We start from the raw sequence: 25,368 nt of genomic DNA on the forward strand, positions 1-25,368 counted from the left end.
CTAGGTATTTCATTTTCTTTGAAGCTACTGTGAAAAGAATTGTGTCCTTGATTAGCTTCTCATCTTGGCTGTTACTGTCATATACAAAGGCTACTGATTTGTGGACAGTGATTTTATATCCTGAGACACTGCTGTATTTTTTGATCACAACCAAGAGTCTTGTGGTTGAGTCTTTGAGGTTCTCTAAGCATAAGATCATATCATCAGCAAAGATGAAGAGTTGACCTTCTCTGCACCCCTTTGGATGCCCTTTATTTCCTTCTCTTACCTGATTGTATTGGCTAGAACTTCCAGCATTAAGTTGAATAGTAGTGGTGATAGAAGACAACCTTGTCCGGTTCCAGTTCTAAGTGGAAAAACTTTCAGTTTTATTCCACTCAGTACAATGTTAGCTGTGGGTTTGTCATAGATCTAGGCTTTGATCAGGTTAAGAAATGTGCCACCTATGCCTAAATTTTTAAGTGTTCTAATTAGAAAAGGATGCTGAATTTTGTTGAATGCTTTTTCTGCATCTATTGAGAGATTCATATGGTCTTTGTTTTTGCTTCTGTTGATACGGTAAATTACACTTATGGACTTGTGTAAGTTAAACCAGCCTTGCATCCCTAAAAGAAACCTTCTTGATCGTGATGAATGATTTCTTTTTAATGTATAGCTATAGTCTATTGGTTAGAATTTTATCGAGAATTTTTGCATTTATATTCCTTAGTGAAACTGGCCTGAAATTCTTCTTTTTAGTTGGGTTTTTTTCCTGATTCTGGAATTAGGGTGATGTTTGCTTTGTAGAATGGGTTGGGGATGATTCCTTCCTTCTCAATTCTTTGGAATAATTTCTGCATTATGAGTATAAACTCTTCTTTGAAGGTTTGATAGAATTCTGGTGTAAAGACATATGGATCAGGGTATTTTTTTTATGTTGGGAAATTTTTTTTTTATTGTTTCTTTGATCTTAGTTCTTGAAACCATTCTGTTCAAGAGATCTATTCCTTCTTGAGTAAGTCTAGGGAGAGGGTGTGACCCCAGATATTGGTCTAATTCCTTCACGTAGTCAAATTTCTGGGTATAGAGTTTCTTGTAGTACTCAGAGATGATCTCTTGTATCTCTGTGGCATCTGTTGTTATTTCCCTTTTATTATTTCTGATTGAGGTTATCAGAGATTTTACTTTTCTGCTTCTAGTTAAGCTAACCAAAGATTTATCAATTTTATTTTATTTCATTATTATTATTATTATTAGAGACAGAGTCTGACTTTGTTGCCTTGGGTAGAGTGCTGTGACATCACAGCTCACAGCAACCTCCAGCTCTTGGGCTTTAGGTGATTCTTTTGCCTCAGCCTCCCAAGTAGCTGGGACTACAGGCATCTGCCACAATGCCCAGCTATTTTTTGTTGCAGTTTGGTTGGGGCTGGGTTTGAACCCGCCACCCTTGGTATATGGGGCCAGCACCCTACTCACTGAGCCACAGGCGCTGCCCCCAATTTTATTTTTTTATCAACTTTTTGTTTCATTAATTTTTTGAATGATACTTTTGTTTTCAATTTCATTCATCTCTGATTTAATTTTGGTTATTTCTTATCTTCTGCAGGGTTTGGGATTAGATTGCTCTTCTTTTTCCAGTTTCACAAGATGGTTCATAAGTTTGTTCATATGCCCTCTTTCTGTCTTTTGAAAGTAGGCATCTAATGTCACAAATTTCCCTCTTAAGACCATTTTAGCTGTATCTCACAGGTTTTAGTAACTTGTGTCTTCATTGTTGTTATGTTTCAGGAATTTAACAATTTCCTCTTTTTATCTTTTCCTGAACCCAATGATCATTCAGCGTAGTTTGTTTATTTTCTATGTCTTTATATGGGGATGAATGTTTTTGTTGGTGTTGAGTTCCACCTTTATTGTCTTGTGTTCTGAGAAGATACAAGGTATAATTTCTATTCTTTTAATTTTGCTGAGGTTTGATTTGTATCCTGGAATATGGTTGATTTTGCAGTACATACCATGGCTGATGAGAAAAATGTATATTCCTTAGCTTTGGGATGTAAATGTCTATTGATCCTATTTGTTCTAGGGTCACATTTAAGTCCTTTGTATCTTTGCTTAGTTTCTGTATAGAGGATCTATCCAGTTCTGTCGGGGGGCAGGGAGGGGAGCACGTTAAAGTCCCAAAGCAGGCATCCTCAAACTACGGCCTGCAGGCCACATGCAGCCCACTGAGGACATTTATCCGGCGCGCTGGGTGTTTCTGCTGCCGCTGCCTATCCTGCTTAGCAGCTGACTTGTCCTGGGGCCCGCAGTCCGGCCCTCCAATGGTCTGAGGGACAGTGACCTGGCCTCCTGTTTAAAAAGTTTGAGGACCCCTGTCCCAGAGTATTGTGGTGTTATGGGGTATCATATTGCTCAGATCCATCCAGGTCTGTTTCATAAATCTGGGACATTTAAATTGGGTGCATAAATATTTAAAATTGAAATGTCTTATTATTGTTCTTTTGACCAGTATAAAGTGCCCACCTTCATCTGTAACTTTAGTTGCTTTAAATTCGCTTGTATCTGAAAATAATGCAACCCCTCCTTTTCTCTGGTTTCCGTTTGCTTGAAATACTGTTTTCCATCCCTTAATCCTGAGTCTTGATTTGTCCTTCAAGACTAGGTGTGTCTCCTGGAGACAGCATATGGATGGCTTAGCTTTTTTATCCAATCAGCTAGTCTATGCCTCTTCAGTGGTTAATTTAGTCCACTGACATTTATTGAGAGAATTAATAAGTGTGGTAGAGTGCTATTCATCTTATTTTGTTAAAGCCTGTGGTGTAGTTTTATCTTTGTGCCATTGTGGAAGCTAAGTTTGACCTTTAGCTTCCGGGTGTTTCGTTTGCTGGTGATCCACTGTGAAGGTCAGTGTGAGAATAGGTCTAAGGATTTCCTGTAAAGCTGGTCTTTTGGGGAATTTCCTCAGTGCTTGCATATCCACAAAAGATTTGATTTCTCCATGAATTTTGAAGCTTAGTTTAGCAGGATACAGATTTCTGGGCTGAATATTGTTTTGTTTAAGATGTTTGAAGGTTGCTGACCACATTCTTCTGGCCTAGAAAGTTTCAGTGGAAAAGTCTGTTGTTATCCTAATGGCTCTGCCTCTATAGGTCAATTGGTGCTTACTCCTGGCTGCTTGCAGTATTTTTTCTTTCACCTTGACTTTGGACAGGTTCATTACAATGTGTCTTGGAGAGACTCTGAGTTGAGATGACCTGGGGTTCGATATCCATCTGAAAGGAGTATGTCAGGATCTTTAGTAAAACTTGCGAAGTTTATGATAGTTTTCATTCATGATAGTCTCTAGCTGGGCTTCCAGTCCTTTGGGACAATCTTCTTCCCCTTCAGTAATCTCTATCTTTTGTATGTTTGAATGCTTCATGGAGTCTTGTAGTTCTTTAAGTGCCTGTTCTGTGGCCTCTCGCTTCTTTTCTGCCTCTTTAACTATGCAGGTTAACTCAAAAACTTTATCTTCTAGCTCTGAGGTTCTTTCTTCTCCATGGTCTAACCTATTTTTGATATTTTCTACTCCATCTTTACATTCCTTGACTGTCTCCTTCATTTCCTTAAGCTTTGCCATAACCTTTCTATATTCTACATATCTCTCATCAGACTTTTGGTTCTGTCTTTCTTTCCATTTTCTTGTCCATTCCTTTTATTGTCTTTATCATCCATATTTTAAATTCCCTTTCTGTGAAGTCCATTAATTCTTTATTCTTCTTTAGTAGCTGCCTCATAGTCCTTTGGGGGCATTCCTCTGTTTTGGTTTTTCATTTTGCCCAAATTTTTCTGTTGGTTCCTTCTCATGTATTCTTTTTTTCTTGTTCACCTTCTTGTCCTCCTTTTTCCTTCTCACTGCTTCCTTTGCTTCAAATTACCTTGTCTCAGAGCTTAGGGGTGGAAGTGGCCTTACCCTGAGCAAAGCCAAACTCTTCCTCACAGCCAAATAAACAGAAGTCCTTCCTCTTGATGACAGTATGTTGCAATATGTCGCTGGGACACCAGGGTTTTTTAGGAGACAGAGAGCATAGACTACAACCTTTATGATCCCTATTCCAAGCTTAGTTGCCCAAAGTGATTGCCTGATTGTTTCCTTTCCATTCAGACCCTGCAGGGTTGGGATCTTAAAGCTCACAAGAATCCTTCAGGGGCAGGTCTCACAGTTACCCCTGACCCCATTTCCCATGGGGTGCAGGAGTCCTTCAGCCTGTTCCAAGATTGAAATATTGATCCCACAGGTGGAATTAAGACAGCTGTGCTTTCCCACAATGGAAGCCCCTGGCTGCCGATACCCTCTCAGTATGGCTGCCTTACCAGCCACCAAACCTATGGTAAGTCCACTCCAATCAATATTCAAATCTAGTTGCTGTATGCTACTCAAGTCTGCCCACTCTTCCAAGCTTTCAACTCAATGTGCAGCTTCCCCCAATAACTGAAAACTCTGGAAAGATTTCCTCCTATCTCAAACCTCTGCGGGGGGCTAGCTGATCCCAATTACTTGCCTAATTCATCAGATTTCCATCACTCCGGATCATATACTGTATCCAGCTTACCACATTCTCATTGTGTTATCTGAGCTATGACTCTGGGTAAGGTCCCTGCCAGGTATGGCTGGGTTCTCTTTTTCCCCAGTCATTCTAGGAGAGTTCAGCTAAATGAACCTTCTGGTCCACCATCTTGCTCTGTCCCTGCAGTTATGTTATTTTTAAAGACAATAAATTATTACCTCCATAAAGAAAATGACTACACATTGTTGTTTGGTGAAAGTGCTATTTAGCTGCTGTAATACCACTAATGGATAACTGGCAGCTTATTACAATTTAAAAATTTTATATAGAATTATTCTTTTTGACATCTTAAGAACAACATCTTGCTTGTTTCAAGATATATCTCACCTTGTCTGAAATCTGATTCAGAGGAAATAATAGATGGACTTTCACTGGAGACACTAAAGATGTCACTGTGGTAAGTCTTGTATCTTCGCATTGGTTCTAAAAGATTAAAATAAAAACATTACAAAGCAAACTCATTAGCTATTCCACATAAATCGAATAAAATGCTACATTTAAACTGGAACATTTTACACATTGCTTTAAATTTAGCAGATGTTGGACTGTATTCAAATAATGTTGTTCTGATTTTGAGTCAGTTTGGTGTACTGTTTAAGAGTATGGACCCTGGAGCCAGAATACCTGGGTATGAATCTCAACACCACCACCAGTTAGAGTGTGGCTTTAGGAAAGTAACTAAACCTCTCCACAACTTTATTTATTTTTTCAACCAAAAAGGGCATATAATAATAGTGTGTATCTCATAGGGTTATTGTGAGAATTAAATGAATTAACACACACAAAGCTCTTAGAACAAAGGAACAGAGTATATGCTATATAAGCATAACCATTAGCGAGCAGTTTAGAATGCTTACTGTATGTAATTCTCTATTAAATGCCACTTTGTATAAGTCAGAAAACCCAGAGATACCACCCCAAAGAATTTGAAAGGTAGAAAACAAGTACACAAATACTTAATTTGAGACGAGATGGTTAGTTCCATGAAACTGAGTGGAGAAGCATTGGAGATAGGGTTCTGTGTAGGCCTATACAGTGTGCTACTACGTATAAAGGGACAGGACCCGGGACAAGTGTGGACTACAATTTAAATTCTATCTTCTAAGCATTTTCTTTTTTTCTCCATCAATTCATTTTTACTTACTTATTGATTGATTATATAAATTTAAGTTACATAGATACATTGCACAGTGGTAAAGTCGGGGCTTTTAGAGTAACCATCACCCAACCAATGTACCCATTAAGTAATTTCTCACCCCTCCCACCGCCCTGCCCTTCACAATCTCCAATGTCTATTATTCCATGCTCCATGTCCACGTGTACATATTATTTAACTCCCACTGATGACTTATTCCCTGTCCTTCAGCACTGTCCCTGTCCTTGAGCACAGCTCCCCTCAGGCCTGCACTCCTGCCTGTCTCCTAAGTCCCCTTTATGCAGTCTTACTCTTCTCATATGATAATTCACATTACAGAGAGGCAAACTTTCCAGAAATGAAAACCTGAGTATACCCTTCTGTTTGTGAAACCTCTTTAAACTAGAGTCTTCAAAACAGAACTTAAAAACTCCTTAGCTTGGTATATAAAGCCTTTCATAATCTAGTCCTCAACGACATTTACAGCAGCGGCTCTGCATATTTTGAAATCACAGATTCATTTATGAGAATTGGTAAAGTATAGATCTCTTTCCCTAACCCAAAATTTATATATACACAAAAATTTAAATATAAATTAAACTCAATTCAGGTAAAAAGCCTTATTACCTACCATCCACTCCACCCACCCCCAAATTCTGTATTCACCTTTCTAAATTGGCAGATAATCAAAAGTATATTAACTTTGAGATTCCTTCCTGAAAGATGCTTTCTCTGGTAGAAATGCTGTCCTACTCCTTTACTTGAATATTTTTTCCCCTTTAAGAGAAGCTTCACTTCCTACCTAAAAGTTTTTAAGACCCCCAAAGTCTGCATTAGATAGTACTCTTTTACTTTCATATTTTTGATGGTTAAAAATTGCAACTCTTCCACTACTCTATAGTTCTCTCTGTACTTGTTTTTTTCCTCTACCTAAAGTTCTGTGACAAAAAAGATTTTGTCTTTCTTATTAATAATGGACTTTTAGTACTTAGCATGTACCCGATGCATAGCAAGCAAGAAGTGAACATTTCCTGAGTAAAACAATGAATATCCTCACGTTACATAATGATCACTGGTGACTTTCAAGAGAACTATTTTCATTGCACAAATAGGTCAGAGGCCAAACCAGAGAGGTTTAAAGAAGAACTACAGTAAGAAGTTGAGAAAATGAGTATACACTATTCTTTCAAGAAGTTTGAGAGTTTGGGAAAGGAAAAAAACATTTTAAAAATTGATAAGAGTTATCAGGGTCTTTTGGGGACAGTGGAATGTTTGTGCCTCATTTCAGACAATGAATAATATTAGGTCTGTGGAGTCAGGGAGATTGAATATGCAAATGGTAGTAGGAAAAACTAATAAAAACAAATGTGCTGAAGGCAATAGGAGATGGTAAAAAGAACATACATGAAATGGTTAGTTTGGTAAAGAGGAAAAATCTCTCCATTGTAAGAGAAATAAAGGATGGACACAGAAAAAGGTGAAAATACAGAGGGAATCCCAAGATACTCATGTCAGAAAATTGCCTTGTATATATTAACAAAAAAGCTAATGACTTCCTAGGAGGCTGGTCTGGCTGGAAGCTTAAGAAGAGAAAAGCAATTCTGTTGTGAAGAATGTTGATAAGGGTCAGTGAAAACCACATGAAAGCTTTCATGCAGCCATGAGGTTCAAGGGTAGGCTGGAATGCATGAATTTCAGTGGAACCAATTAGAATTGTTTCATAGATTTTTCTTGGCACTAAAGAAAGTAGACCATGAGACAAATCTAAATTTGAGGAGTGACATAGGTGCAGCAGAGTATCAAGGCAGGTGAGGAATTCTTTTTCGGTAGTTTACAAAACTGAGTACTGGGACTTCACACAATAAATTATTCCTTGTGAATGAATTAAATAGTTAAATGGCATGAAAAGAATCAGGCTGGGAAAGTCAGAATGGGGATGATGGGCTGCAAGAATTGAGAGGTCATTCTCAGACAAAGGATAGGAGTCATGTTGAGACAAAGCTTTAAACAGATGAGAGGGGTAGAAGAATAAATGGCCACAGACTTCATGGAGACACATTTGTGCATTGTTCCTGGGATAATGTTTACCTGCAGACTTGAGTTTGTCCATCTTTGTGTACAGTGAATGCGAATATGTACATATTAAGTAATACTATAATTAATGAAGTTTTAGAATTGAAAATCAAGGATTTATCAGTACTTTTCCCCTAAATGATTGTATTCTATCATAAGGAAATCTCATGGTAAAATAAATAATGAAAGAAAATTTTCTGGGCCAGGAGCAGTGGCTCATGCCTGTAATCCTCGCAATCTGGGAGGCTGAGGCAGGTGGACTGCTTGAGCTCATGGGTTTGAGACCAGCCTGAGCAAGAACAAGATCCCAACTCTTAAAATAGCTGCGTGTTGTGGTGGGTGCCTATAGTCCCAACTACTAGGGAGGCTTAAGCCCAAAAGTTTGAGGTTTTTGTGATCTATGACTCCATGGCACTCTACTGAAGATGACAAAGTGAGACTCTGTGTCTCAAAAGAAATTTTTTTTTCTATGCATCTAGAGCCATGATTACTCCTCATTTCACCAGTTTCCTTCTTTTTGACTTTCTATGAGTATTTAGTTTTCAGATGCAGAAAATGGAGTTTTAGGAAAGAATCACAGTATTGGAGATACAAATGGGTACAAAAGAGTAAATGGAAGTGTAAAATCATCCTAGATAAATATCACCAAAAAAGAAGCGCTAAACTGAGAGTATGGGAATATATGTATATAAACACATAAAACATGCATGAATATATTCTCTCCAAATATATTTTGTGGAACAGTCATGAGAGAATGAAAAGGTTAGAGACTAAAGAAGGATGGCCTCAGGAATTAAGATTTGAATAAAAGTCCAGTTATAGAGATTATGTAATCATATGTATATACTTTGAAATTAGAAAATGTCCTTTAATTTCTAGTATTTATCTAATTTATCATAATTAAAAATATACTATTTTTCAAGAATATTCTATTTTTGGTAGTATACAAGGTATAAACATCAACCAATATTTTATTACCCTTTAACTGTAATCTCGTCCTTTGAACAAAATGTCATACCAACTCTAATATCATATTGATTCTATTTATACAACAATAATAAAGAAGTTTTTGAATAGCCTAGTGTGTTTTGTCCTAAGTTCTTGACAACTGAGAATCGCAGTTTCTACTATCACTTACACTTAGCACTTTTAATATATAAAATTGTGGCATGCAATCATGAAAACTACACTTTAAATGTTTAGGAGATCAGACCAATTTGAAGATTTGCATCATATTCTGGGGCTTACATAAGCCACTTCAGATAAAACACTAAAGTCAACAATTTTCAAACTAAAATGAATCAAAGCCAGCACAAACTATGATCTAAAAACACTATTTTAAAGTAACACATAATCAAGATTAGACAAGTAGTATGCAGAAAGTGAGACTTAGCCTTTTGCAACAGCAGGAACTAAATAGCCACTCTTAGCTTGACATTTCTTTACCCATACAAGTTTCAAAGAGAACTAAATAAAAATGACTGTTTTTATAGTGTAGAACTATAAAGTGTTTTAAAACCCCACATTTTTTTTAAAATTTCAAATTAATAAGAGGGCACAAATTTTTAGGTTACTTGTTCTCACTTCCAGGGTAAAGTTCCTATTGTTAAAAAGCCCCTTACCCAGGGGGAGTGACACCCTCACTATGTGCACATTGAGATCCTGCCACAAGCCCTTGCTCCTTCTGCCAGTGGTCCCCCTCACCCCCCGTACTAGACTATATTTGTGTTTTATTGTTCATATGAGCATGTAATTGCTTGTATAATGGTTTCATATTAGTATGGAGTACACTGGAGGATATATTTCAACTCCACCCAGGTAAATGTAAAAGATATAAAGTCTCTCCAAAAAGAGAGTCTCCATTTCTTTTTTAACAGCTGAATAGTATTCCACAGTATACATAAATCATAGTTTGTTGATCCATTCATGGGTGATGGGCACTTAGGTTGCTTCCACGACTTGGCAATGATGAATTGAGCCACAATACACATTCTGGTGCAAATGTCTTTGTGGTAAAATGATTTCTGTTCTTCTGTAAAACCCCACATTTTAAAAGATGTGGGCCCTAATAAATATTTCAATTTTTAAACAAACTAGAGAAACACAAATAATAACATTATTTAATAATAGATTAAGTGATCTTACCTATGCTTCCTTTTTAGGAAATTAATGCTTGGAGGTTAGAGACTGCACTTTTTACGTGTTTACTACAGACCACTGTATTCTACATTGCACCATATTGTAACCAGTAGAATATATTCTAAAATCTCTTGAGAGCTAGACATGATGAACACAACTTTTAACCTAGGCAAACAAAGTTCATGCAAGAGGGAATGTATGTAAGTAAGGATACGTGGAGAAATGCTCTGTAAACTGTTAATCACTCCACAGATAGAAACTCTACAGACACAGTAGGAATGGCAAAAAGAACAGTTTCTAGTTCCCTTTTTGGCAGTCTTGTATGATGTTGAAGTCACATATCTGGGCCATGATTTGGGTTTAGGTTCACTGTACAGTGATACAGCAGAATACTCTAGGATTCTCTGTTGTTATGACTTCACTGTCCCTTCTAAAGCCTTCAAAAGGTGCAAAACTTAATAGGAAATTTATTATGGGGATGTAACTTTATGGACACTTGACATTTGCTGGTGGTTGACTAGGTTATGAATGACAAATGTGTGATTTTATTCTTAGAACTGAATTACACAGAAAAGAATGAGACAGGATTTCTCCTCATTAACTCATATCTGAAATGATACCACTACAAATAGAAAAAGTCCCTTTTTATATTTTAATAGCACAATGCAGTATTCAGTTTATATTAGTAAACAGTTGAGTATCAATTACATGTTAGGTCTAGTAGCAGATGCTAAGGATATAGCCACTAATTAGATTAGGCCAATTTAAAAACATAGGCCATCATTCTAAACTATGAAAGAGAGAAAGATTCCTAAACCAGGCAACACCTGAAAGTTTTGACAGTCTTATTAGCAGATTGATGCATAAAGGCATGGAAATATAAATCTGCCTTTAAAGGAAAAAAGGTCATTTTATAAAACGAAAAGGACACCTACACTCAAATGTTTTATAGTGGCACAATTCATAATTGCAAAGATGTAGAACCAAGGCAAGTATCCATCAATACATGAATGGACTATTAAATGGGTATATGCATACCATGGAGTACAACTCAGTCATAGGAAAAAATGGTGATCTAGCATCTTTTGTGAAAACCTAGATGGAACCATTCCTCTAAGTGAAACATCACAAGAATAGGGAAACAAATACGTGTACACAATATCAAGTTGGAACTAATCAATCAACACTGAAGTGCACCTGTGGACTTAAGTAAGTAAATCTCAGTGAAAATCAAACTGGGGGGATGGGCAAATCACACCTATTGGGTACAATGCATAGTATCTAGGTGAAGGGCACACTTACAACTTTGACTCAATTTGTCCAAAAAAAAAGTATGTAAACAAAACACCTCTACTCCCAAATATTCTAAAATAAAAAAAGAAAGAAAAGCATAACTATACAATACCACTCAGAAACAGAATTACAAAACATTTTACCACATGAGGACATTCAGTTTTACCAAAATGATGTGGAATAGGTTATTGGAATTGAAGGAATTTACTGAATCTAGATACCTTTGATTTTTGCCTTGGTGGCAATTATTAGAAAGAAACAAATGAAATTCTTATTAAAATACTGCCTTGTTTTCCATAAAAAATAAAAATAAAATAAAATTGCCTTTACATAGGTAGGTAGATAGGCATACATACACATATATGTATACATATACTATTTCTTTATTTCTCTCTATACACAGAGGTGGGAAGGCAGAAAGGGAAAAAGGGAAGGAGACAAAGAAAGAAGACAGGAGGGGGGAGGGATAAAGGGGGAGAGGGAGAGAGACAAAGAGAATGTGCATATGGTGTGGGAGTAAGGTCTGAAATGGATATGCTAAAAGATGAGACTAGAGAGATAGAGTCATGGAGAGTATTAAGCACGATGTCCTACGGAGTTCAAATTTTATCCTGCTTAGGTGATGGGATATTATTAAATGGCTGATGGCAGAGAAGAAATGTATTCAGACTTGCATGGCAGAGAGACAAAGGGACTGAGATAAAATGAAGAAATATTTAAGGTTAAAATTGCTGAGTCTTAAAAACTGCAATGATACTTACTTCAATTTTTCTTAAGACATTTCAATACATACTTCTAAAGTGGCCAACCTGGGTCTATGTGAATCAAGATTTAAACTAGGTCTTTAATTTCTGACCAAGTCGCCTATTATTTCTATGGACTCTATTATGTTATCATGAATGTAGACACTGGAAAGTGTATGTTGGTTTCACCTTTAACTTTTCTTAGTGTTTAAAATGCAATTTCATTTTCCCACATGGATAAAACAGAAGAAGAAAATACATGTCTATTCTCAGTTGTTTAAATAATATTCTTATTTATTGCTCACCTCTTCTCAAATGCTTCTAAAACCAGTCTTACTTCATTTTAGTGTTGGTATTTTACACTGGACTAATTTTGTGTATGAATGGTCTAAAGCGGAAATGTCTAATATGATGGCACTAGCCACCTGTGGCCATATAAATTTAGTTTTTAAATTTTTTTAGTTTTCCTAGTGAATCACTGAACTATGTAAATTTAAAGAAAAATAAAATATTCAGCTCTTCAGCTGCACCGCCCACATAGCAGGTGCTCAATAGTCACCTGTGGCTAGTAACTACTAAGTTGGACTGTGCAGATACAGAACATTTCCTCCATGGAAGAAGTGCTACTGGACACATTGGTCTGAAATATCAAACTCTTTAAAATCCAGCCCTAAAAAAATAGCAGACACTTAATTCTTCCTAAGATGTTGATTCTACCTATAACAGTGTGTTCTTCAGGGATACCAATATATGTGCATTTCAGTAGAATAAATTAAGTCAATCACTAACTGAAAGACATGTGATTTTGGCAATATCACATGAAGTCCCTGATTATTCATATTTGCTTCTGTAACTCTTTATTTCTGTGGAACTAATATAAATAAAATAGAAACTGAGTATTATTTTAGTTCTTTTGCTACTCAAAGAGAAATAAAGTAAAGAAATAAAAGTTGAAATAGTTCATCTTTATCAGTTTGGGATTTTAAAAAAGAAAGATAAATTTTGAAAAAAAGTATCTTTCTCTATAAATTGTAAGATATTAGAAGTATCACACATGATGAGCTATAACATTTATGAATTCTTCCCCTTGCTGCTCTTAAATGTATCTATAACAATGCAAAGTTTGAAATTTACTCTTCTCAGATGAAACATTAAGGTCCCTCAATAATGAGAATGGGCTTACATACTTGAGTGTTTACATATATCTAGTTGCACAGCACAGAGTTTAAGCCATATTCACATGGCAGTCCCAGGATGACAAAACTGGGCTAGGAGTAGAGGTCACAGCACTACAAAGCAGGAAACAATATTTAATTTTGATGTGAAGTACACTGACTAACAGTTCATTAAGTAAGTAACATTTAACCATAGCCACTTTTGTAGACATTAGTTTTATCTGTTCTTCATAATTTCCTTTCTAATATTGTGCAGCACACAGAGGAGTTATGACTGTTGGAACCAAAATCTATTTATGGTCCCCACCCAGGGTGTGGGAGCACTATTCATACTACACTCACAATACTGGTTCCAAGTCAGTCTCTCATAATCAGGAATCTGCTGCCAATCCACAGAGCCTGAGATGGGCTGTTTATGGTAGGTGCATCACAAGAGAGACAAAGGCATTTGTAAGATACTCCTATTAGAAAACAGATAACTTCACAGATCTTGAGATGGACTAGAAAAAGGTAGAAAAGAAAATACTGAGAATAAGGAAGAAAGGAAAGAGAGAAGAATCAGTCCTATGCTGACAGTGGGCAGGGAAGAAGTGGGTTTAAAAGAATACAGCAAAAACAGAGAAAGTGATAGCAAATTTTAAAATAAGTTTCTGTAAGAGAAACCTAAGTTATATTTCTTCCTATTCCTTTCCTACTGCTGTATGTTTGTGGACAACTATCTGAAAGGTTAAGTATTAACTCAAAAATCACCATAATAATTGTATATTTACAATTTTCAATTTTAACTATGATTTTTTCCTTGATATCCTTTTTATTCCTAACATTCTCCTTTTGTTCTGAAAGAAATCAAAGCATCAATGCTAGTTTACTCCTCTGTTGTCAGCTACAGGACTAACCACCTTAAAGATCCTGCCCTAGCAGAATACTATCAGATACTATCCACTACAATATCATATGAAACATAACCCATCTTAAACCCTGTGCATAGTGCTTTACTGCAGAAAGAACCAAAAATGACTCATTTGTAGCCTTTTTTTCATAATAAATACTATCTCATTTCATTGTATTAAAAATGATACAATTTTATTAAGAAGAGATTTCAGGGGCTTGTTAGGCAGTTAATTGAATGTCCAACATTCCAGCTGGTAAAAAAAGTTTTCCCAACAATGCATTGAAATGTTTAAGGTCTCCTGAAATCAGAATGGCAGAGTGAAAGAACTTTATTATGGGGCCCTAGAGACCGAGATTCAAAACATAGCTCTGTTATGAATTATTTATCTCCTTTGGCAATTTAGTCTACTTTTCTGGACCTCTGAAAATGATCTATTTAGTTTAAATGGTATCCAAATTCTTTCTAGTTCCAAATTCCACGATTTTAAGGTCTGTTATCCCCTGTACTAGTTGGCTGACTGTTGATGCTAGCTGAGGAAATGCTATGGAGGTGATTCTCTTTCAAGAGGATGGGGCCTGGACTTAGGAAAAAGACATGTATCAGGGGTTGAATGAGACAACTATTTTTCCTTCCTATTAACTCAATGACCCTCCTTGCACATTGAAGAACAAACTGAAATTCAGCAATTTTGTTTCTTCTAGTTTTATATGAGTTACCTGAGTACTACTGGAACATATCTTTAAAAAGAAATTTAGAAGTAACATTGTAAGTAGTAGTAATTCTCAGACTAAACCTCTGAAAATCCATAATGGAAATGTGCAAGCTCCAAAATGATGGCAATTCTACCATTAACTAGTTACATGATGTTGGTTAATTGTTAAAGTTGTATAAGCTCAAGAAAAAGTTTAGACAACATGTGCTAGAAGACCTCTTCTAATTCAACAATTACTGAAACTCATCAGCAACTGACAATTTAACGATCACAAAAATTGTCCAGAACATTTATTTTTAAGTTTTAAAATGCAAATATTTATAAAGGAAATGTATACAATAAAATGTACATTAATGACATTCACTGTTCTGCTTGATTTATCACACTTAAAAAGGATACAGGGGGTCTACTTTCCATGACAATTAAATGAGATAAATGGGATTTATATGATTTTCTACTCTTTGTTTTTTGAGACAGAGCCTCAAGCTATTCCCCTGGGTAGAGTGCTATGGCATCACGGCTCACAGCATCCTCCAACTCCTAGGCTCAAGTGAGTCTCCTGCCTCCACCTCCCAAGTAGCTGGGACCACAGGCGCCCGCCACAACGTCTGGCTATTTTTTGGTTGCAGTCATCATTGTTGTTTGGTAGGCCTGGGCTGGATTCCAACCCGCCACCTTAGGTGTATGTGGCTGGTGTCTTAGCCACTTGAGCCACAGGCGCCGAGCCTGATTTTCTACTCTTTTTTGTCTTTGATTACTAGCTAAATCTTTATATACCAATCTGCACTCTTGTTTGCACAGCTAAGACAAATTACTTCACTTTCAGAAAAAGACAGCATAGTATAAAGCCAGTAAGTTACTCTAAATAACTGCTAAGAATTAGAGTTTTTGAATTCTAAATCTCAAATATTTCTTTCAAATAATGTTTTTAGTCTAAAGCAAATAATCATTGTTATTTGTAAGTTACCACATAATAATGGGAGGTTTATTTAAGGTGATGTATTTCCATAATAAACCATCATTTTTAGGGTTTGTTAATTTAACTTGGTTGTAAAATATCCTTTGAGGGAAAAAATGGGTAGGTTCTTTGTGACATCACATGCGTTTGAAAATTCTTCAAAAGCTATATTTCAGGATAGAAACTTTCCTGCATCAAAGAATATAAAGCATATTTTCTTTTTTAAAAGAAACCTTTCCTTTGCTTCTGTATCACATAAAAAATTTTAAATATCTAAATCTGGAAATATGTATAATAAGTAGTTATATTTTAAACAAATGAAACCCTACGTGGATTATGCATCACTTTTGCAGATATAAAGTCTACTTGAGTTTTCCTTATACACAGATGTAATAGATGACCTGAGAAGATAATAGGATCATGTGCTACAACAGTCTAATATGTTACAGGTAGAAACCTGTTACATAGTCTAATATGTTACAATAGAAACCATCTATTCAAAAATATATTAAAGATTACTATAGCATAATTTAACATATTAAACATATTTCTACTAATGTTTGATGTCTTTCCTGTTTAACTCTCAAACCAAGGTTTAAATGTAAAAAAAAAAAAATGCTCAAAATTCACTAATACATTCTTAACCAAATATTAAAAAAATAAGCTTTGAAACTAGATTATACATGAGAATTATGATATTAATATTCACATTTTAAAAAAGATACTACTCAACCTTTTAAATGTTAGAAATAGTCAACTAGGCTGATATGTATCTTCACTGACACTATAATGATTTTATCTATTTGAACCATTGGGGGCTATTCTTCCCCCCACATATACACAATGGATAGAATTTCTTTATGTAAATGTCTACATGAGACATAATGTCTATAAGAAGGCCAGATTACATTATTGTTCATATACTAGCTGTTGTGCAACCCCAAATAGGCATGAAAGGGAAGATTTTTGTTAAAGCTATAGGAAGTACCCACTATTTGCTGTCACAACTCCAAAAGTTAAATATTGAGATTACGTGTAAAACAAACTTCTAAATTTTTATTTCCTATCTTTGAAAGTTTTCAGATTAAGATTATATACAACCATTAGACAGTGTTGGCTAATTTTAAAAAATGCATGTTATATATAAATCTATAATATCAATTAAGTAGTCACTAATTCTCCCCATAATCTAAAATTCTTTACTAATTTGCCATTTATGAATGGCAAAAAAATTGCCTCTTTTACTGTAAGTGAAGCACAATTTAGTATGCTTTGCTTCAGATCAATGCTTAAAACTTAAGTAACGGGACAACAGACTTTTAGAAGAATAAAGGCAGTCTATGAATCAAAAATATACTGAAACAACTTTAAAGATGAATATGAACTTTTCTTTGAACTAGAAAGTACCTTAAAGTTCCCTTTAATCAGTTATGTCTTTGGATTTGTCTAGGAGTCAATGGTAGTTATAAAGCTTTAATCTTAAAAATGTATAGAATTAAACTGAAAATTCTCTTCTATTGGTTTTCTCTTGTATGTATTTATACAAAAGATATCCTCTATATGTGTACAACATAATTTTATTATATTCAGTATACTGAATTTTGCGTGTGAATGTGGTGTTTTGAATAACCAGAACTTTGGAATAACAAGCATAATATTTATGAAGTTGCTTTTATGCTCCTCATAATAATAATATAATATGAATCACTTTACATTCATTACATAATTAACCTATTTTTGCCACATCCATTTTACAGCTGGGGTAACTTAGACTTGGAAAGATGAAGACCAAGTAAAGATCACCTAGCTACTAAATGGAGTAACTAAATCAGACTTAGGCTGTCTGACTCTACATCTACACACCTAAAGAGTACTTATGCAGCCGTTAAGAAAGATGGAGACTTTACATCCTTTGTGTTTACATGGATGGAGATGGAAAATATTCTTCTTAGCAAAGTATCCCAAGAATGGAGGAAAAAGTATCCAATGTACTCGGCCCTACTACGAAACTAATTGATAGCTTTCACAGGAAAGCTATAACCCAATTTTAGCCCAAGAATATGGGGAGAGGGGAAGAGGGAGGGAAGAGGGAGGGGAAAGGAGAGGAGAGGGGAGGATGGGTGGAGGGAGGGTGATTGGTGGGATCACGCCTATGGTTCATCCTATACGGGTACATGTGAATCTCTCTAAATGTAGAATATAAATGTCTTAACACAGTAACTAAGAAAAAGACATGAAGGTTATGTTAACCAGTTGGATGAAAGTATTTCAAATTGTATACAAGAAACAGTACACTGTACCCATGATAGTATTAATGTACACTGCTATGATTTAATAAAAAAAGGGAAAAAAAAGTATAGATTCAAAACTTTATTCCAGATTAAGCAGATCCTAATCTCTTAGAAGTATGCCCTAATTTTGTTCTGTGAAGCCAGTGGCTGGGGAAGCACCTCACCATCACCATGCTATTTCGGCTCCTTGGGATTGCTGATTTTGATTAACTGCTCATTTTTATAAACCAATTATATACTGAAGCCTACATGACAGATGGTGCTGTGGAAGATTAAAAGAAGTAGAAAATATGTCTCCTGCCCTTGAGAAGCTTACAATCTAAAAACATACTACCCAAAATAACTAGCAGCTCTGCAGTGATCAGACCAGGCTTATTTGGTAGGGATAACTTTGTGGAAGCAGAGTACATTAACCAGGATTTTGGTGGAAGGAAACACAGAAATTGACAGAGAAGAGACTAATTTGGGTTCCAAAGTTTGGCAGTGAAAATACGACTTGTGGAATGATTTAATAACCCTTTTTTATTTCAAAACACAATTCCAAATTCAATTCAATTCTCTCTCAAACACACACAAAATTACTGACCTTCTACATTCATGGCTTCTCTCAGAACCTGAAGTTTCTTTTGTCTCTCTCGGATTCGTTCCAAAGCACTTGATATTGCTGAGGAGGTGGGCAATTCTCGAGTGTGATACATTGGATCCATTTTCTGAGGGCCAAAGATATCCAAGGCTATACTTCCATCTGAGTATCTTGCCTCCTTTTTTCTAGGAGTGGTTGAAGTACGCACTGTAACTGCCTCAGGGTGACAGCACAGGGATGTGCTAGGCTCTCCAGAAGAGAAGTCTCTGTCAGCTGTACAAAGCAAGTCCATGGATGAAGCCCAAATTTTCTTCTTAGGAAGCACATCAATGCCAGGGATAACTTTTTTTTCTGGGCCACTGGTTTTGAACTGGTAAGGGGAGCACATATTTTCAGATTCTTCATGCCCAGAATTATTATTTGATAAAATGTCCTTGAGATAGTCTTCCTTATCTTGTGAGTCTCTGATAGACAGAAATCCCATAGATTTACTAAGCCCTTTGTTAAGAAAGGTCTGATGAGAGAATGGAGACTTGTGTATATCTAGTACATCAGAAGTAGAGCTTCTTCCTGGAATGATAAGAATCTATCATGTATGCACAGAATTTTTAGAAAATAAATTGGAATGTAACCCACTATTGACAATAAAAGTGGAGATAATTTCCTACATTCTCCAAATGGAAGATCAGAGATAAAATAGGATAGTGGTAATGGTATTAATAAAAGATGGAAGAGATGCAATGTCTGCCTAACTTTTCCTACTCCAATCTCACTTAATAAAATCAATAATATTTTGAACTTGCTTTTTGAGTGGTATTATTTTACATTCATCAACAGTGACTTGTTTGGTTTAAAAAATAGGCAGAAATTTCTGATACTATCTGGTTTACCCAAGAAATGATTTGGAGCAATAAAAGAATGCATAATGAACTACTTTAACTTCTACAAGTATAACTCAAACATTTATCAGTATAAAGCCCTTGTATTCTAGTCCTTTAAATAAATATGTTTATAGAATAAACAAGGAATTTGTGCAATATTCTGGATGGAAGTAAGATTGCAGCATTTGAATGGCTGGGCATGATGGCTTATGTCTCTAATCCTAGCACTCTGGGAGGCTGAGGTAGGTGGATTGTTTGAGCTCAGGAGTTTGAGGCCAGCCTGAGCAAGAGTGAGACCTGTCTCTACTAAAAATAGAAAAAGCCAGGCATTGTGGTGGGCGCCTGTAGTCCCTGCTACTTGGGAGGCCAAGACAAGAGAATTGCTTAAGCCCAAGAGTTTGAGGTTGCTGTGAACTGTGACACCATGGCACTCTACCCAGGGCAACAGAGTCAGACTGCCTCCAAAAAAAAAAAAATTGTAGAATTTGGAATTCTTAAGTATCAAGGTTTTATTATAATTAGACATGTCCTCAAAACATTTTATTGGGACTGAAATGTAGATTATTTGATTGTGTTTAAGTTGTATAAGAAATTTAATTTTTCATAACAGACCATCATGCACTAAAATAGTTTTTTCCTCTTGCAGACACTATATCAATACTTTTCAATTGTAACAAAGTAGAATGGCTTACTGGTTTTAACTACATCAAGGACTAAAGAATATGAAAGAATTATATCAGTAAGTGCTAACTAAATTCTCAAAGATACAAGGTCTAAAAATTAAGTTTGAGAATTCATTCTAGAAAAAGTGTTGAATATCACTATGGTCCCCTTTGAAGTATATTCCTCTTGGGATACTATGAACTGATGCCAGTGCCTAGTCCACTCTTTAAAGCAGTTTTGGAATTTTTTTCTGGAATGCTATCAAAGCAGTCATCACAGAGACGTGACAATTATGTTTGCGAACTCTCCACCTTGCACATATGCTGGTGGCACTATACAAGCTACTTGGTTTACAGAGTCTCACAGCTGTGTTTGTGTAGATATGTTGGTGGTATCTTGCTGAATGGTGTTCATTATTGTTGTTGCAAGTTTTCGTGTGCCATACGATGACAACTCTGATAGTCATTCCAGAAAAAGAATTCCAAAATTGCTTTGAAGGGTGGACCAGGCACTGGCCATCCATTCATAGCTTTCCAAGGGCAATACTTTCAAGGTGACGATAGTGATAATCAGCAGTGAGGTATATAGTCTCTTTTCTAGGGTGAGTCTGCAAACTTAAATGTCAGACCTCATGTGATTATTTCCAATTCCTCTACCATCCTCCACCCTCAATTATTGCTTGACTAGGATATTGCAATGGCCTCCTAATAGGTCTCCCTCGTTCTTCTATTATCCGTATCCAATTATTCTCCACTCAGCAGTCAAAATTATCTTTTAAAATGTAAATGTCAAGATGTTACTACCTTGCTTAATAAGTGTTCATAAGGCATACTATTGTACTTTTAATAAAATCTGAATTCGTTTGAGTCTGCCACTTGAATTTTTTTAATCTCATCTCTATTTCCCTCATTCTACCCAGGTAACAGGTTTTTCTCTGTTGAGCTCTCTTATATATTAGGAACTTTGTACATAGTTTTCCTCTGTCCTGAATTATCTACCCTAGACATTTCTCACGAATAGTTCTTTTTATCCTATAGTTTTCTTTTTAATATGATTTCCTCAAATAAGTCTACCCTGACATAATTGTAATATAAATAGATCACTTTCCAAATGTATCACAAGTCTATTCCATTTGTAACAGGTAAGTTGATCACTGTCTTTTAGGTCATTAGTGTTTACTTACAAGGTATGAATAGGCCCTGTTTTCTTAAGAGAGCTATGCCTTCTCGCTAGCCATATGAGACTAAAACTAATTGCTAATAAAGTGGCTCTTGATAACTACTGCTTTATAGATGCTGGGTTTGTATTGTTTTAGTACAAAGCAATTAGATATCAAAATATTTCAGTCCATGTTTACTAAAAGTCCAGGAGGTTATCATTTTAAATTCTGTAAGATAGTACAAAATTAAAATGAAAGTACTTCATTTAAAAGGTTTCCCTAATTTTCTATTCTTTTTCTACAACATATATCAATTTAAGTGTGGTTCAATTTCCTCTGCATGTTTAAAATCACATTATAATGCTAATGAAAACTCATGATAATAACTAATAAAAGATGATTTTGAGTCATGATTAAGATGTCTTCCGGTGACCAATAGGACCAGGAAAGGGATGGCAAAATAGAGGAGCTAGAAAGGAAGAAAGCTGGGGAGAACAGTTATCCTCCTGAGGACACTGGGCAAAAAGCTGAGAAAGTGTGAAATAAAATTCAAAATGATACATACACACATATATAACACACACACACTTGTCAAAGATGGTCTGAAGTAAAATTTTAAGAGCTATGAACCACAAAAGTACCAAAGGGAGAAACTGAGTATGAATGAAGAAAGATAAAGCAAGTGGTCAAAAAAGCGATACTTGGAACTAAATGGTTTCTCCAGTGACTGTTAGCCTAACATTGCTTTTGTAAGGAGACACATATTTAGGTATGATACATAGGTACATTGTAGAGAGGTGGATTTCAGCTGGTACAAACACACCATTCTTAAATCAAACATTCCTAACTGGTAGAAATCTCCCTGCATTTTGCTGTGTTAATGATGCTCACTACCTTAAACTATACAACTATGTAATTGCCTGATTAATACTTCAGAGGTTGATAAAGTTTTTATCGTCTGCGAAAGAGGTTTCTTTAAGTGAAATAAAATATGTAATATTTTAATAAAAATTCAGTTTTAACATTTACAAATCCCACTAAACAAAGAGATGACATACTATGTGTTTAGCATCATAGTTGTTTTTATGTTGCCAAAGCACTAGGGGAAATTTTTCACTAATCTAGGAAGGTAAAATCAGAATTCAAATATAGAATGTAGCCATGTAAGTTAGGAGAAACATGGAATTCTAGACTCGTATTTATTACATGCTTATGTCTGCTACACCAGCCAAGATCATATACTGCTGTTAACACTAGCAGCACTGGTACTCTTAATAACTGTATTTCAGATTAGATTAAAATGCAACTTCTTCAACTGCTTTCCAAATCTTTCTAAACCTGTGTCCAGGCTATTCTAATTATTTTACATAGGAGGCAATAAATAACACTTAAATCATTAACTGAGCACATCTAATAGCTGTGCTCACTACCAATTTTGACCACAGGAATTAAACTAATGCTTTTTCTGAAAGTAGTGCTACTAGAGCTACTAAATACACAGCTTGCTAAAAAACTGAATGGGGGCTACTATTTCAGATAGAACATCCCTTGATAGTTCCTCCATCCTGGAAGAAGAGTTCCACTATACTCAAGGGGTACACAGGACCTCGATTAGGACTGTTTGTCTCACTATAGTAAAATTATCCACTATATCTGTCATCTCCCCCACTTGCTTCCCCTACCCCTACTTGGAGCAACAATGTAAGAACTGTGTCTTACTTGTTTTTGGATTTCCAGTTCCTAACAAAATAGATTCCAAAAGAATGCTTGCAGAATGGCTAATTTATTACACAACATTTTGAACCTTTTAAAGCCAATTTAGGTAGCATAATCTACCAGAATGATTATTGTCAACAGACCTGGGTTTTAACATTGACTTTCTACTCAAACCATGAGTTTCCTAAGCCACTGAATTTCCTATTTTTCATTTTCTTTATGTACAAAACTGTGGACATAAATTATACCTTCTTAGAGCTTACAGGATAAATGGACTAACACATATGAACTATGATGAGCTCCTCTCAACAAAGGCAATATAAAATCCTAAATTTTGGTTCCCTTTTCTATTTCTGCTTTACTTTTCTAAGCACATCATTTTCTACTGAGGGAGGATTTAAAAATTCTTTTCAAAGGAAATAATGAAACCAGAGGTCAGAAAAGGTTCCATAAAAGTTTTATATTTATTCTGTAATAAAAAGCACCACAATGTTCAAATAGGGTAAGTGGTGACTGTAAGTGGATTTTTTTCCACTTCTTGAGGAGACTGAGGGAGAGTTTTCAGACAACATTAGATTAGACACAATCATAAGCATTCACATTTGAAATTAAATTCTAAACATTTCCTTTTAGAGAATACATAGCTTGCTAAAAAGCTAAATGGGGAACAATAAATAATCTTTATTTGTAAATAAAATATTTTGTTTCTGTATTCCACGGAAAAGACTTCAAGGACATAAAAAAATCTTTGTAATAAAACACATACTATTTATATTAAATTGAAAAAAATACTTCTTTGAAAAGTACATTGTGTTTTAACTATTTTTGTTACACATAATTTACATTGTTCTAAATTGGACAGCATCATCCATCTCCCCTTACATGCAGACTCAAAAATTCACAGTATCTCTCAAAATGGCATTTCAATATTAAAAGAGGCTCCCCAATTCCCCATCTGTCCTCACAAAAGCATTTCAATACAAAAGAAAAAAAAAAAAGGAAAGAAAGAAACATGATATTACCAATATATCCAAGTTCTGAGGCACCATCACACTGATCAGATAATGGTGTAAGTTTTCACCTTAAGCTTGGCAGGAAATGTTTGATTTCTTTCTGCTCACTGAAGCCATTTTTATCAGTATTGGTAGTATTAAGTAACAAAGTTGGGGGAGACAACCCACTAGTTCAGGCCTTAGTTTCTGTGATAGATATCAGAGGTAAGATATAAGAACCTTTTAAGGTCATTTACTCATACATGAAAACTTTTACTAAGTTTTAGTAGAGCAATTAAATCACTATCAGGCGTCATCCCTAAATTTGCTCACTTCATCTAATTCTGTATCTCACTGCATATTTTGACATTTTCTTTAATGATGACTGTGGCTGGGAGCTTAACAAACTAATGCAATCACTAGGCTAGGATTTAGTTGATACACATTAAAGAGAATGTTTTACTACTCATGTAGTCTCACAGGGTTACTTTGCAGCAAGTCACCACTGACAGTCAAGAACTGGCACTGTCCAAGTGTCCTAGAATATTTTTTCTTTAAGAGATAATTTTTTACTCAAACTTTTGAAATTAGTGTCTGCTACTGACTACAGCTACTAATTACTTCTGCTTGGCAATGGCTATAATTATTATATTTGATTCTGTTGATTGAAATGAAGCTTTAAAAGGTAAATCAAAAGAATGTCTGTATAATACTATTGTGAAAAGCAATGGCTAAGAAGGTCCAAAAAATCCTCTTCCATTACTTGATCCAAACAAAGCTGTTATTTAAGTAATTTCTTACAATTCTATTGAGTATAGATATAGGGGAGATTTTCTTCTCCAATAAGGATCTTATTCTCTAATACAACTGTCATTGGATAAAATCAATGGATGGTCTATCTCAGGATTTAATTTCCATTAATTCTGTAGAGTCATAGTAGTCAATATTTCATCATCTGTCTTAGAATAGTCTGTTAATCATAAAAATTCTAAAGAACTATTATATAATACTACATCTTTTTTAGTGTTATAAAAACAAAATCACAAATAAAAGACATTAAAATTTGATTTAAACTTCTAATGATTTTTTTAATAAGAAAATGGCCTAATAATATGAACCCAAGGTTTTGAATTATGGTTTTTCTCTTTATTTTGCAAAAAACTTAGTCTAAAATAGGTTAAATAAATGTCATAGGGTCACACGTATATTAGTAAGAGTCTCACAATAGTGAGAGTATTAAAAAATTATAAATAGGCTCGGCACCTGTGGCTCAAGTGGCTAAGGCGCCAGTCACATACACCTAAGGTGGTGGGTTTGAATCCCCAGCCCGGGCCCGCCAAACAACAATGATGGCTGCAACCAAAAAATGGCCGGGCG

At 35.3% G+C, this 25,368-nt stretch overlaps 1 protein-coding gene across 1 annotated transcript in view; it reads right to left on the reverse strand.

Moving 5' to 3' along the window:
- Nucleotides 1–25,368, reverse strand: part of PTPN13 (protein tyrosine phosphatase, non-receptor type 13) — a 215,239-nt gene that overhangs the window by 97,194 nt on the left and 92,677 nt on the right. Inside the window, exons 7-8 of the mRNA XM_012805304.2 lie at nucleotides 18,584–19,150; nucleotides 4,914–5,009 (exon numbers count right to left, since the gene is read on the reverse strand). Coding sequence (XP_012660758.1) covers nucleotides 4,914–5,009; nucleotides 18,584–19,150 — 663 coding nt within the window. The remainder of the gene's footprint in view (nucleotides 1–4,913; nucleotides 5,010–18,583; nucleotides 19,151–25,368) is intronic.

This window comes from Otolemur garnettii, unplaced genomic scaffold (genome assembly GCF_000181295.1).
Source record: "Otolemur garnettii isolate 467f Iridium unplaced genomic scaffold, OtoGar3 scaffold00039, whole genome shotgun sequence".
Lineage (NCBI taxonomy): Eukaryota > Metazoa > Chordata > Mammalia > Primates > Galagidae > Otolemur > Otolemur garnettii.